The sequence below is a fragment of the Medicago truncatula genome, chromosome 1 (genome assembly GCF_003473485.1).
Source record: "Medicago truncatula cultivar Jemalong A17 chromosome 1, MtrunA17r5.0-ANR, whole genome shotgun sequence".
Classification (NCBI taxonomy): Eukaryota; Viridiplantae; Streptophyta; class Magnoliopsida; order Fabales; family Fabaceae; genus Medicago; species Medicago truncatula.
In genome coordinates, this window is record NC_053042.1 from 15,309,312 (window position 1) to 15,323,783 (window position 14,472).

Below are 14,472 nucleotides of genomic sequence, written 5' to 3' on the forward strand. Positions count from 1 at the left end.
AAAATGACCTATATTACAGGGGAGTAAAACACTATTAACCCTTAATAAAATGAATGTTTCTTAACAAGAGATTGACGAAGGGATTTACGCCACTCCCATTGAAAAATTTCATTTTGCAATTAATGCATTTGTATTTTCAACTCATACTCTTCATCTCTATGTGTTGCAAGGTTGTATTACATTCACATTGGGAAACTGTTTTTGCAATTAAAGCATAATGATTTATGCCACTCGCAACGGAAAACTACCTTTTACAATTAACACATCTGTGGTTTCCATTTGATACTCTTGTTCTTTACGATGCAAAATCTCTATACCGCTCACATTTGAACATTGCCTTAGTGATTAATGCATTTGTGATTTTCAACTCATAATCTTATTCTCTATGCGGCATAAGGCTTTATCCACTCATATTCGGAGTCTTCCTTTTTTAGTTAAAGCATTTGTGATTTCTACGTCGACCCTTTTATTATACTGTGTATATGTTATATTAATATTAGTAGAAATTTTAAGTTCGATTCACATTGGTATTGGTTTGAGATCTTGGGTTCGCTCCTCTCAAGGTTCAAATTCGATTCTTCTCGAAGCCAATTATGATAGTCTAGTCCTTGGAGCTCTGCTCTGTCTTTAAACGGGCCCTCTATTAGTGGACGTTGAGATTGTACCCATTAGATTAGTCAATTCTTGAACTGGATACGAGTTTTCATAAAAATTATTAATTAATAGGATTTCTTATAAATGTATTTTGGATATAAAAAAACCGATTCAAATTAAACCACATTTAATTGTATCAAGTCATATTTTTTTGAAAGAGTTATACATACCATAAGTAACCTCGTGCAATTTTTATTTTATATCCGATGAATTTTTGCCTTGAAACTGATCAAGACTGCGTTGAATATAAGAAAACAATTTAGACAATTACTTTTCCATCTTATGAGGTATTCATGCGCCCTATAAATATTGTTAGGTTTGTAGACTTGTGTTGGCTGCATTTTGTTAAAACAAGAGTTCTAGCAAGATGTCGGAACAAATGTCTTGACATGTTGGTACGACATCACATCGTGCCTTGTTTCGCATTCTTGGAAGATTATATTTGTGTGTGAAATTCTTGAAGATTTGATTGAAGATTTTATTCACGTGACTTGTGGTCCAAGAGGCGTGTGTTTCCAGAAGCTTCCTTTATCGGTTTAATGTTGCCATATATTTGAATTGTATTTCTAAAATAGATTTGGTAAAAATATATTTTGAGAAAATATAAATGATTTACTTCAAATATATTTTTGTGCTACAAGGATATTGTTGCTAAAAATATATTTATGGGCAACAAAATATTTTTGTATTGTATGTTGCAAAAATATTTATGGAAGTAATATTTGATGGAAATATATTTGTTAAAAATATATTTTGCTTCTAAATATTGTGCTGAAGACCGTGTGGATCAGCTGTATGTTTAGCCCGTTTTATGCATCAAGCTCATTCTTAATTAGGTTATATAAAAGGAAGACTAAGACCTAATTCACTACCGAAGCCATCATTTACAAAAGTGTCTTTAGGGTTTTAGTTTGTCCTTGCTATTTTTGAGCCACTTTTGTATCACGTTGATGCTTGAGTTGGACTGTAGTTGAGTTGTAAACTCAGAATCACTCAAAAGCTTGTAAGCAAGAGTTGATTCTTTGTCTAGGAGTGTGTCTCCATTTATGATATTATCATTAAGTCAATCACTGGAATTGTGGTTGAGAGGAAGTGAGAGGGGGATCTCATATCTAGGAGAGTCTTAGATAGAAATTACACGGTGTTGGATTAAGTGAGAATGCAGTGAACTGGGACTGTTCACGTGTGAACCAGAGGTTGTTCACATAGGACTTTGAATTAACACTATTATAGTGGATTTCCTTCATGGCTTGGTAGCCCTCAAACGTATGTCATTATTGTTTGTATATTTACATGTGGTTGTCTTTGTTGCAGACTTGGGTGTATCATCATTTCAAGGGGTATGGGTATGGGTATCAAGGATGTATGGAGATGATATCGGGAATGTTACCATCCACACGCCATGATGTTTGTACCGCTCAGGAGTATGTCTCCACCAGACGAGTACAAAAACCATCTGGATCAGGTGATTGTTTTCATGGCCCCATTATGCTGAACATTGTGTTGTATGTTCGTTTGAGCAAGTCAGTCTTTACTATGGATGGTTCAAATACGGTACCCGCAAGGTGAGATATCTGTCGGATCGAGCAATTCGCCAGTTTGGGTACATGCAGTCCGTCCCAAGATCTCCAAATGATAGTGCACCTGTTCAGATGACCTTAAGTTAGATCAGCTACCGTTGTGCGAACCATGGTGATCATGTGCTGACAGCTCAGCAGTTGGGGGAATTTGCTATTCAGGGTGTGGAGGCGAAGGCAGGCTACATTAGATGGTTTTATCTCATCTCTCATACTTGGATCTGGTCCGAAGGTTGGGCCGTATCAAAGACCATGTCTATGATGTGTGTCCAATGGTGTGATTGTGCAAGGGTCTCCTGAATGAGTTCATTTGGAAGGAGTCTTGGTAGAGGTTTATGGAGGATGAGTTTACCGCCGTAGGCGTGATGTTGTGGGTGGTAGGGGCAGGGGAAGGGGTTAATTTTATATGTTATGTTGTTGTAATATCTGGATAATTTATATTTTTAATTTTATGTATTGACATTTGGTTTGTAACATTTGGATAATTTGTGTTTTTAATTTAATGTTTGAAAATTGTGTTGTGTCGTTAATTTCTATTTCGGATTGAATTTTAAGTTTGAACATCTGAACAATGCATGTATAGAACCGATTTAAATAAAAAGCCTAATGCATGTGTCAGCCAAAACAGACCTTGTATGTCTGTGTGCTGATACACTTCGGATTGTATAATCCGAAATGTTTATTAGACATTTCATATTATTTAATCCGAAACACCCCATGTTCCCTCCAATTTTTGACTTTTCATGGTGTGTTTGACACGTTTCAAATTATGTAATCCAAACTGCCTAAAACAAATTCAGATTATATAATTCGAACCTATCCTAAACACTTCAACATCAAGATCCTCCAGGGTGATTCAGGTACAAAAGGGTTGTAAAGTTTTGGATTATATAATCCAAACTTAGTTCGGATTATATAATCCGAACAAAAGGTATTTTGAGAAAAAATAGGGCGCGCGAGAATAGGATAGGGTGGAGAAAGTAAAAGTCAACGATTTATGGGCTTGAATCCATTATCCATTATCAATAAGCCCATTGAACAAAAAAAATCAAAAAAACCGAAAAAGTGATTTTGGAACACAAAAAAACGTTGTACGAAAGCAAAATATATAGATGTTAGATAATCGGTCACCGGCAACCTGAGCTTCATCAAATCATCTGCCGTGCCACACCTGTTCTTCAGCTACTCCCCAACTCCCCTCCTTCCTCCGACCACACAATCTCAACCTCGTTCTCTTCCTCACTCATCTTCATCTCCATCATCAACCATAGCAAAAGCATAATCACAAGGTTTTACCCTTCATAATCATCAATTTCAGTTACCCTTTTGTTTGTTACTTCTTGATATTGTAGCTGTTATCAAATTTTTATTCATCTTGGTTTTGTTGTTTGTGTGGAATATGTGTTTTGGTCGATCTTATGTGTTTTTGCATGCAATTTATGTTATTTTGTTGATTGGTATTAGATTTTGTTTATTATTATGATTATGATTAAGATTGGATTCATTGGAAAGTTTGAAAGATTATATTTTTTTTAGTTGGTTGTGGAAATTTAATCTTAAGCTTGCAATTCTTTGATAAATTGTGTGTTAATTTTTGCTTCTTATTGACTTGATTTTGTTTCAATTCAGTTTTTTTATGTGATTGGAATGAATTGGGTAATGAGCTCCCCATAGGAAGAATTGATCGGGAAATCCCTAGTTCGATTTTGGGTGGAACAATTCTTGGCCGAATTTTACTTATCTCCTGGCCGAACTCTGGATTACAGGGGGAAGGGTTCATAAAAAATATAGATTTTGGTGATATGAATTTCTAATCTTCCTTTTGTGTTTGTGGTTTATGTTTTGTTTTTAAACAAGATTGTCTTATGCAGTTTCATTTTGCTGGCTGATTATTTTTTTTTTTTCTGCACTTTTTGGTTGTTTTTTTTATTGCAAACCCTAGAACTCTATTTGTTTTCCTTAGGCATTTTAGCTAGCATTAGGGGATGTTGTTAATCACAGATAGTGGAAAAAAGGGTTTGTTCAAATTTATCTTATTCTGTCGATTGATAATGGGTTTATTCATTATGAAGATGGGAAAGTTCATTTCTTTAGTTGGTTGTGGAAATTTGATGTTAGGCTTGCTCTTACTTTGTAGAAACGATACCGACTTATACACATACTCTGTCTTAATTTATGCTTCTTTCTTATTGACTGGATATTGTTTAAATTTGGTTATTGCATATATAGTGGAGATATGAATTTTCAATCTTCGTTTTCTGTTTTTTCTACACTTTTTTGTTACTTTTTTATTGTAAGCCCTAGCATTTGGCGGTGTTGTTGATTGTGGATGGTGGAAAAAGAGGGTTTTCAAATTCTGTTACGCTATAACCCTAAATCCGCTATTTAAAAACCCTAACATTTGGTATATGGTTCATATATTCGTAATTATGAAGCAATAATTGGTATTTGAATGTTCTTTTTGGTTCATGGGGCTGCATCTTCAACGTAAAGATTATAATGAGTTTTAAATTTTTTACTAAATTGACAACTATGCGAATGTTTCATAAGTTCAGTTAGCTTCAGAATTCAATATACACATGCATTAGAACATACATTCACTGTCTCTGTTATATAGAATTGATAATTTTTCATTGTTGTCATTTATGTTTCTTATGTGATTTTAGCCGAGTAACTAGTACTAATAACTTCTTGCTTTTCCCTGCAGAGCATATGTTGTGATTACATGCTAAGACACTCCATAGTTGACAAATAGCTGTGGAGGCTTCTGGTAAATTAAATATGGCGCACGAATTTGATGATGAAGACGGGCCAGTAATTTTTAAAAGGAGTTCAGTGTCGAAGAGTACTCAATTGCATTCAGAAACAAGGAAGTCAACTTCTCATAGTCATGACGGACGGTCATTTAAAAAGACGCCTGACGTGCCTTCTGCAAATGGCCAAAGTTCTAGCTCACAGAACGGTAAGGTTGTCTCAACGGCTAAGGCATCTGCCGTGGAATCTTCTGTGGGTATATCAAAAGCATCAACATCAACAAATCTCAAAACATATGTGAGGTCCCCTTCAGGAAGTTCAAAATTTGCATCATTAGGAAATAAAAAAGAGTCTCTTATAGAGAAGAAAATTCCCGTTCATGTTCATGCTAAGGAGGAAAATAATTCTAGCAAACATGGTAAGGAAGAAAGTTGTGAAGAATCCGAAGACGAGATGGATAATATACCATTGAGTGCTAGGTTGAAGATGAACAGTGACCGTGCTAAGAAAACAACTCCTGTTGTTGTCAAGAAATCTCATGAAGATTCTAAGAAAACAACTCCTGTTGTTGTCAAGAAATCTCAAGAAGACTCTGATGATGATATTCCTTTGTCAGCAAGGCGGCTACAGAATAATAATAATTTGGGAAAATCTAGTAATAACAATGGTGGCTCTGATCAGAAGAAACCACTTTCAAATGTTCAGAAAGGACAGCAACATGGCTCCAATGTTGGTATTAGGCCGTCTACACTGCCTGTTAAGAGACCACTAGATAAGACTGATTCCTTGCATTCTTCTGTTAAGAAATCAAAACTCTCAGATCCAGCTCCATCGATTAATGTTAAACAGACATCGGTGAAATCTGAACTGAAGGTTGCGGAGGAGGACGATGATGATGATGATGTTCCTCTTTCCCAAAGAATGAATAAGAATGCCACATCAGTGAATAAATCATCTTCTGTGAAGAAGCTGACAAACGTCACTAAAGTCAACAAGGCTTCTGCTCCATCTTTTAAGAAAAAGGCAAATTTCAAAAAACCAGGCAATAAATCAGAACAGTTCAAATCTACTAAACTTCCTCCAAGCTCCGGTGATGGGCAGAAAAAATGGACTACTTTGGTTCACAATGGTATCATCTTCCCACCTCCGTACAAGCCCCATGGGGTAAAGATGCTCTATAAGGGGAAGCCGGTGACTTTGACCCCTGAACAAGAGGAGGTAGGATTTTGTCTGTTAAAAATGTTTTTACTGTTTTGGGTGGCTTTTTGCTCTTTTTGTTTGTTTTGTTTTTGTGAGTTTCACAGTGGATGTTATTTGACTTGGAAAAAGTGTTCATAAGTGTGACAAGTTTTTCACTTTACAAGTATATTTTGTGGGGTAGAGTTTGGCTCTGTCAGAATCACATTCATGATGTCCAGTCATGGGCGTGAGGGAGGTGTGTTGAGGCCTGAGGGTCTCAGATTAGATGTGTTATTAGCTCAAAAAATTGTTTATAAGTGAGCGAAATTTCTTACCTTACATGTTGATTTTGGGGGGCTGAGTCAGACCCTATCCAAATCCTAAGAGTTTTATTTTTCTAAATTTTAGTTCTAGGTGAAATTGAGGTGTGTCAATTATTTTTATGAGAGTTCTCATATTGAAAAGTCTTTTTCTCAGAGTTATAATAAACTTAGTATGTATATGCAGGTTGCCACATTATATGCGGTCATGCGGGATACAGAATACATGCAAAAAGCAAAATTCAAGGAAAACTTTTGGACTGACTGGAAGGTGATATTGGGAAAAAATCATGTGATTCAGAATTTGGAAGATTGTGACTTTACACCGATTTATGATTGGTGCCAAATTGAAAAGGAAAAGAAGAAACAAATGAGCGCAGCAGTAAGTTGTTTCATGTATTTTCATTTGAAAATGATAGAAATGAATATCTCAAAGCATCATTTGGTTTTTACGTGGATATCATGCGTGCTTCTAATACCACATGCATATATTAGTTGTTTTGAGAATTAATTTTGCATTTGGTTGGTTTAGTTTTTACTCTCCGGATCATAGTTGTCAAGTTCGTAAATCTTACATTGGATTGGACAAGGATATTTAGCCATGTAAAGCGTGTGATAGGCAAAATATGTTACAACACCTAACATTAAATAAATTAGTATTCAAATTAAAATTATACAACGTTTTCAAGTCTGAGAAATTTCAAGGCCGTGATAGAAGTAACTGACAGAACACAAGGAAACAGAGTGTGTTATATAAGTTATAAGCTTTCCATTTGTTTATTCCTAATTCCTAATATCATCATACGGCATACCCTTACAATATCGTTTTCCCACTTCTGGAAGACAACCTTTCCCAAAAGTACTTGAAATGACAACTCAGAAGCAGTGGAAATCACGGAAAGAACATGTCCCGTATCCTCCCAGGTGGCACCCAAGTGAAGTTCTAGAGTCCAAGCATTCAGTTTGCTGTCGCAAAACTGAAGTTGCTGCTCTGTTCGTTGCAGTTTGTTAGCCTTGAATTTTTTTTCCCTTACAACCTTCCAGAATAGACGAAGGGTTAAATTTGGTAGGTTTTTTCCCTGAGTTTGCGCTGGAATATGGTTGGATTTGGTGTCTCAGCAGGGGTACATGTATCTCATACAGAGTTTAATGTCCATGCTTGCAATTTTACCAGTCCCAACATAACGAGTTCTGAGTTGGGTTCAGGATCATTGAGATTTGCATATCATGTAGAATTATGTGTTTCAACAATCTGATATCTAGTTCTGACAACTATAGTCCAAATAATTGAGTACATCATAAATTGCATAAATTTGTTTACATTTCTTTTTCAATCTTTGGGAAGGAAGTTGATATGAACCTAGGCTAGTTTATAAAGTTTACATGGTAAACCTCATACTCCCTTTTGAAGCTTTTGGATTTTAATATATGGGATTTGTTCTGGTTAATACAGGCATATACATCTTTATGCATGTATATTCCTTTTGTGAAGCTTTTTCTTAGTTAGCTTGAGATGTGATCATTAGCGTGTTTTATTAATTTAAGATGCTTAAGTGTTGACCCTCTTCTCTTGTTTTTATCAGGAAAAGAAGGCCCTGAAGGAGGAGAAAATGAAACAAGAGGAGAAATACATGTGGGCTATTGTTGATGGTGTTAAAGAGAAGGTTTAATTTTCTCTCCCTCTTTCTCTGCCCAAACTTGTTTGTCTTTTTAATGTTTGATCAGCGGTTCACAGCATAATGTAGGCTAACAAGAAGTTTCCTTTTAAGCGTAGTTAGGAAAACAAAGTAATTGACAATTTCTTCTAGGGTGGGGACTAGAGACTGAGATAAACAACTATTGATTTATCTGAAACACAATTTTTCCCTTTTGTTTTGGTTGGATTATCTTGTGCATTAATGGAACTTGAGTGGGTTATGTTTTCATGATTTTTTTTCTTCTCAACTTTTCTCCTGTTGACCTTTATCTAAGCTTTTACATTTGAAATGTTCCTATGAAACTGTTAGTTTCAATTTTTCTCTCTTGAAAGCTATTTATGATTAATTTTTGTTAAATCTTTTAGGTTGGCAATTTTAGAGCTGAACCACCAGGACTGTTCCGTGGACGTGGAGAGCATCCCAAGGTTGTTATGATAATTGTTATTGTTTATTGGAAATTAAAAAAAAATGTAAACTTGCTTAGGATATAATGGTTTTCATACTGTTTAGCTGCATCTTGAGAATATTTACAAGTATCTGACAAATTTTTGCACTTTACATCTTATACTTTATTTTATTAGATGGGAAAATTGAAAAGACGCATTGGTCCAAGTGATGTTGTAATTAATATTGGAAGGGATGCACCAATTCCTGAATGTCCTATTCCTGGTGAAAGGTACTTACTGTTCCATAACTTAAGCAAATGAATACTATGGATTGGAAGTCATTGCTATCTTCTGAAATCATTGATTTGTGTGCTCTTGGCAGCTGGAAGGAGATAAGACATGATAATACAGTTACTTGGTTGGCGTATTGGAATGACCCAATCAATTCAAAGTTATTCAAATACATATTTCTGGGAGCTAGTAGTTCTTGGAAGGGGCAAAGCGACAAGGAAAAGTATGAGAAAGCAAGGGCGTTGAAGGTGCTTTCATGCTTTATTTATCAGCTTTTATTAATTCTGCATTTTCACATGATATTTTGTATGATATTTAAAAGAACCTTTTTAATTTTGGAATACCTTAACATCTGGGTGCAGAATTATATAGAGAGAATTAGGGCGGCATATACGAAAGATTTCACGAGCAAAGATATTAAAAAGCAGCAAATTGCTGTTGCTACTTATTTTATCGACAAACTAGCTTTGAGGGCTGGCAATGAGAAGGTACAAGTATAATATCTGCAGTTTTGCTTGTTTGTTCGCTAGAAATTACCCCCTTCCTTAAATAACATATAGATGTGCTAAAAGAGGACAAGACAGATACATACATATTATTTTGTCAATGCTCAAGTCATCTGTAAGTCAAAGTATGCTAAATACTTGGAAAGTGGAGTATTATTGAAAATATTTTATTCCTTCAATGTGTATTTTTCAAATTTTATATAAGATTTTACCAAGAGGATTGAAAACAGTGTGTGCTAATCACCTTATTTCATTTTCAAAGTGTAACAGTTCCATCTCATGGCAATTATTTATGCTTCATGATATGGCATTTGCCAAAAGCATTGGAAATGCGTGGCTAGTCCAATAAAAACACATCTGTCATTATTCAGTTAAAGTATAATCTTTACAATATCAAATTCGTAGTCCAATAAAAATACATGTGTCATTATTCAGTTAAATTATAATCTTTATAATATAAAATTCATCTTTTCACGTTCATTTTGTTGTACAAAGTACGTGCCCACAATCATAGTCAGTGTTTGATGCTTCAAATGGGTGAGAAAGTGGAAAGTAATTTGAATTTTCCTATATCATGATAGGAGAGCTTTTTTTGTAGCTTATTCACACAAGCCTGTTTATTGTATCTAAAACTTAGTTATTAAATTGTATTACATTATTCTTAAAATTTGGGTTGGTGCTAACTCCTAGCTCAACCCCATAAAACCGGCTTGTAAGGTGAATGATGCCTCAACTTATAATCACTTTATAGGCCATACCTCATTCAATATGGCATTCTCAACACACCGCTTCATACCCAGGACTAAACATCTAAATCGTGATCCGAGTGGCCCGACAGTGGGTGGTTCAATGAATCTTGAATAGGCCTTGATAGTTGAAATCTGGGTTGGGTCTGATTCAACCCTACAAAACTGTCTTGTAAGGTGAGCCACCTGTTAACACATTTTTATGCTATATCTCATCCACTGTGAGACTCTCAACACAGCTCCACTTACGCCAAAGACTAGACATTTGCAGCATGACCCATTTGGCCTGATAGAGAGCGGTCCAACCGATCTTGGTTAGACTGATACCATCGTAAGGGTTGAGTCTAACCCAACTCTACCTTGACTTCTAAGCTAAGGGATGTCTCAGTTTTAAAACATTTTTTTCAGGTAGTATCTCATCTAATGCGGGATACTGAATGGTTATTATAAATTTCAACCTACGAGGACTTTAAGCTCAAGCAAGGAAAACAATGTCATATGTCAGTGGTTTGTATCTGTTTTGGTCTTGCATTTTAGTAACTGTTTGACCAAATGTATAGAATTCATAACATGAACGTAGAAAACATAGCACAAGGCTGCAGTTAATACTATCTATTATAAGTCTTGCAAGTGTGTCAGGAAGGCGTTAAAAAATTGAATGATTGTTTTATAAGTCTCTAGGTATCCTGTTAGGTAGTTTGCTTTCTGGTCTTGTTATTCTACTGAAGCAGTTCTCTCAACCAGATACAATTGTTGGTGTGTTTCTGTTTGTTCCTTTTTTTGGGTGATAATTTGATTAGAATATTCTTTGGTTATTGTAGTCAGTTCCAAGGGGACATTGTTTTACTTCACGTAGTGGGAAAAGGCTTTTGTTTGTTGGTTGTTATTTTACCATTTGAAAAATCTGCTATTGAAGAAGGTTTGGAGTTTGGACAACTGAACTACATTAATATGGATGTTGCTGAACTAAATTATTCTTTGAATTGAAAAAGGACCGGTTCCAAGCATATACCTTTCCTATCTCTTCATTGCGTTTTATTGTCTGGAAATTACCATGACTTTTGCAAATCAAATATAGTTGCTTATGATTTATATTTGCTCAGGATGACGACGAAGCTGCTGACACAGTTGGTTGTTGCACATTAAAAGTAGAAAATGTGACTGCAGAAGGTGACAACAAGTTGAAGGTATTTGAGCTTCAACATCTGTCTACTTTTTTGTCTGTCCTTTTTGCCTCCGTCTTAAATTGGTTTATTCTTAACTGCTAATACTTAAAAGGGTAATAATGACCGTGATTCCTTGCTGGTTTATTGCAGTTTGACTTCCTTGGTAAAGATTCTATCAGGTATGAAAATACAGTTGAGGTGGAGCTTCCTGTTTACAATGCCATTTTGAAGTTCCAAAAAGGTGAGAAAATGTTTACACTTTTTGATATCTTGCCTATTAGACTGAGGTCGTTAAGTATCTGCTTTTCTCAATTATCAGGTAAAAAACCTAGCGAGCAACTTTTTGACGAGCTGGATACAAATACATTAAATACTCATCTGAAGGAACTCATGCCCAACCTGACAGCAAAAGTCTTCCGTACATTCAATGCATCATTCACTTTGGATGATATGGTAAAAAGTCCTTTGCAAATTAGTGCTCAGACATTCAGATTGTCGTTAAAAAGAAATTTTTCTGTTTTCTGCTTTGCTTTTATGTAATCTCAATTAATCCCTTTGTCATTTGTGTCTGTGTGGCGTTAATGTTGGTTACCTCGCCACCCTCTAGAATCTGATTAGGAGAGTAGCTCTTTTAAAAGCATATTGAATTTATACAATTCCTTTTAAAAACTAGGCTTAAGTGCAGTTTTGCCCCCCGTATTTTGACTGAATCGGAATTTTACCCCTCTTATTTTAAAACTTGGAATTTTACCCCCCCAATTTAATGTTTTTCGGAATTTTGGCCTCCCTATTTTAAAAATCTGAATTTTACCCCTCCATTTTAATATTTTTCGGGAGTTGGCTGATGTGGCTTAAACAATATTAATGGAATTTTTTTTCGTTTATTCCCTACATTTTATCTTTATTTTCTAGAATTTTTTCTGCATTTTAAGGTATTTTTTAAAGTTTTTTTCGATTTTTTTTAAAAAGTTATTTATTTTTTGTAATTAAAAATTATTTGATTTAAATAATTAATTAGGTGGATAATAAGATAATATTTTAAAATCCAAATCACCACCGCCAAAATGCACTCAAATGTGGTGGGTGGGGGGGGGGGGGGGCAAAATTCCGAAAATTGGGGGGGTAAAATTCCGAGTTTTAAAATAGGGGGGGTAAAATTCCGATTCTGTCAAAATAGGGGGGGAAAAACTGCACTTAAGCCTAAAAACTATATTGAAGTCATATCACGCTTTAAAAGATCAAATTAAAGGTTTATTGTTGATTTAATTCTGTCATGTAGTTTCAAGTCTTGTATATTTAATTTCACTTGAATTATATGACAACAGTTGAATAAGGATACTAAAGATGGAGATGTTGCAGAAAAACTTCTTGTCTATAATCAGGCAAACAAGCAGGTAGACTTCACAAAATTCCTTTGTTAATGTGCACAGATTGTTGTGTATTTTACTGGTTTGCTAAGTTGCATCGACGTGTCTTTTCCATAACAGGTTGCAATCATTTGTAATCATCAACGTGCTGTTTCGAAATCTCACGGCACACAAATTTCAAAGTTGAATGAAAAGATTGATGAACTTAAGGTGATAATATTCTTTAGAATTTGGAAACCATGGTGTGGATCAATTTCTCCTCACCGGCTCATTTTGTTTGAAATTTAGAGGGCATGTAAACATATACTCGAAGCTGACACTTTGTAATTGTAGGCTCTTTTGAAGGAGCTGAAAACAGATTACGACAGGGCAAAAAAAGGAATGGCGCCTCTAAAGACCAAACGGAACTTGGCTCCTGAAGCGTAATATACAGCTTTCTTAGCATCCTTACACTTCATTATTATAATTATTAAGTAGTATAACATGTGATTGTGATTTATGTAACATACAGGATAAAGAAAAAGATGGATCAAACCAGCGCAAAAATTAAGAAAATGGAACGTGATATGATGACTAAAGAAGATTTAAAAACTGTGGCACTTGGCACGTCCAAGATAAACTACCTAGATCCCAGGATATCAGTTGCCTGGTGCAAGCGGCACGAGGTTCCTATTGAAAAGGTCTGGACTTCTTCACTTCTTAAATGATTACATTTGATTCTAGTATTTCTTCTCTCGATCAAATGTCGAAAATAATGTGCATGAAGTAAATTTATTTCCCCCAAATGATGAAAAACAAATAACAGTCAATCTTCTATTGGACTTTCCCTTGTTTGTATGATGTTGCTTATTTTCTGGAAGCTAGGTTGCTTCCCACCATAATCAGACTAGTAATCCATAAATGCTTTAATGTGTTTTTGATATCTCATACTACCTCCGATCTTATATATAAGAAAAAGCTGAGTAAAAAAAAGTTGATGTATATGGTCTAAAACTTGGTCCGATACATCAACTTTTGTTGACTCAACTTTTCCGTATATATAGAACCCGAGGGAGTATAACATATACCGTTTTTTGCTGTAGTCCCCGAAATGTTGTTTTTGGTTTGAACTGATCTATGTAATAACTATAGTATTGATTTTGATTGGCTTTCTGACAAACATACTCTCGTTTTGGGCTTGAAATGCTCAGATTTTCAGTAAAACTCTGCTGGAAAAGTTTGCTTGGGCAATGGATGTAGATCCTGACTTCAGATTCTGAGACCTATAAGATGAAGACATACAAATACAATTATGCAGGGGAAAAACATTTTTTTTTTTTTGCCCATTCCTTTTACATGAAATCAAAATAATTTTTTTATTTAAGTTCAGCGGAAATTTAAGTTGCAAATTGTTCATTTAACTAATCTGGGGTGAGTTATCCCTGTCCCCTTTCTTCATGGACTGTCAAACATTCATATTTATTATTTAATGTGATAACCATGGTTAAATGTGGATAATGAGGCAAAGTTTGGTAGTTTCATTCTTGTTTATTTTATTGTTATTATTATATGTGGTTGCTTACCTCAAGGGTCATATTCAATGCTTTTAAAGTTGGAAATTAGTAGTAGTAGTAGTACTAGTAGTAGTTCTTTAAAGTGTACTTTATTTTACAGGATAAATAAAGACTAACTAGACGACTCACCCTATTTGTTTATACACTTCAATAAATCGTGGTTGTCGAACGAAAGACTAACTCGACGACTCACCCTATTTGCTCCATCATATTGTTTCCACTTGACAAAAGTGAGATTTCCTGTCATTTTACATGATCCTTGACTTTGTCACTTGT

At 35.0% G+C, this 14,472-nt stretch overlaps 1 protein-coding gene across 1 annotated transcript; it reads left to right on the forward strand.

Moving 5' to 3' along the window:
- Window positions 1–3,323: 3,323 nt before the first annotated feature.
- Window positions 3,324–14,168, forward strand: LOC25482881 (DNA topoisomerase 1 alpha). Its single transcript, XM_013611491.3, has 16 exons — window positions 3,324–3,520; window positions 4,939–6,203; window positions 6,672–6,866; window positions 8,068–8,148; window positions 8,547–8,606; window positions 8,763–8,857; window positions 8,950–9,106; window positions 9,221–9,346; window positions 11,214–11,297; window positions 11,427–11,517; window positions 11,596–11,729; window positions 12,602–12,670; window positions 12,764–12,853; window positions 12,977–13,065; window positions 13,155–13,323; window positions 13,834–14,168. Exons 2-16 carry the CDS (start codon window positions 5,013–5,015, stop codon window positions 13,900–13,902), a joined length of 2,700 nt encoding a protein of 899 aa, XP_013466945.1. The 5' UTR covers window positions 3,324–3,520; window positions 4,939–5,012; the 3' UTR covers window positions 13,903–14,168.
- The last annotated feature ends 304 nt before the right edge of the window (window positions 14,169–14,472 follow it).

What these genes read in the sequence shown, in the direction of transcription:
- LOC25482881 (XM_013611491.3), top strand. Translation starts at nt 5,013, where the DNA reads ATGGCGCACGAATTTGATGATGAAGACGGGCCAGTAATTTTTAAAAGG. An exon ending in TGACCCCTGAACAAGAGGAG is followed by an intron (nt 6,204 to 6,671) that starts GTAGGATTTTGT and finishes ATGTATATGCAG; the next exon opens with GTTGCCACATTATATGCGGT. An exon ending in CATTTTGAAGTTCCAAAAAG is followed by an intron (nt 11,518 to 11,595) that starts GTGAGAAAATGT and finishes CTCAATTATCAG; the next exon opens with GTAAAAAACCTAGCGAGCAA.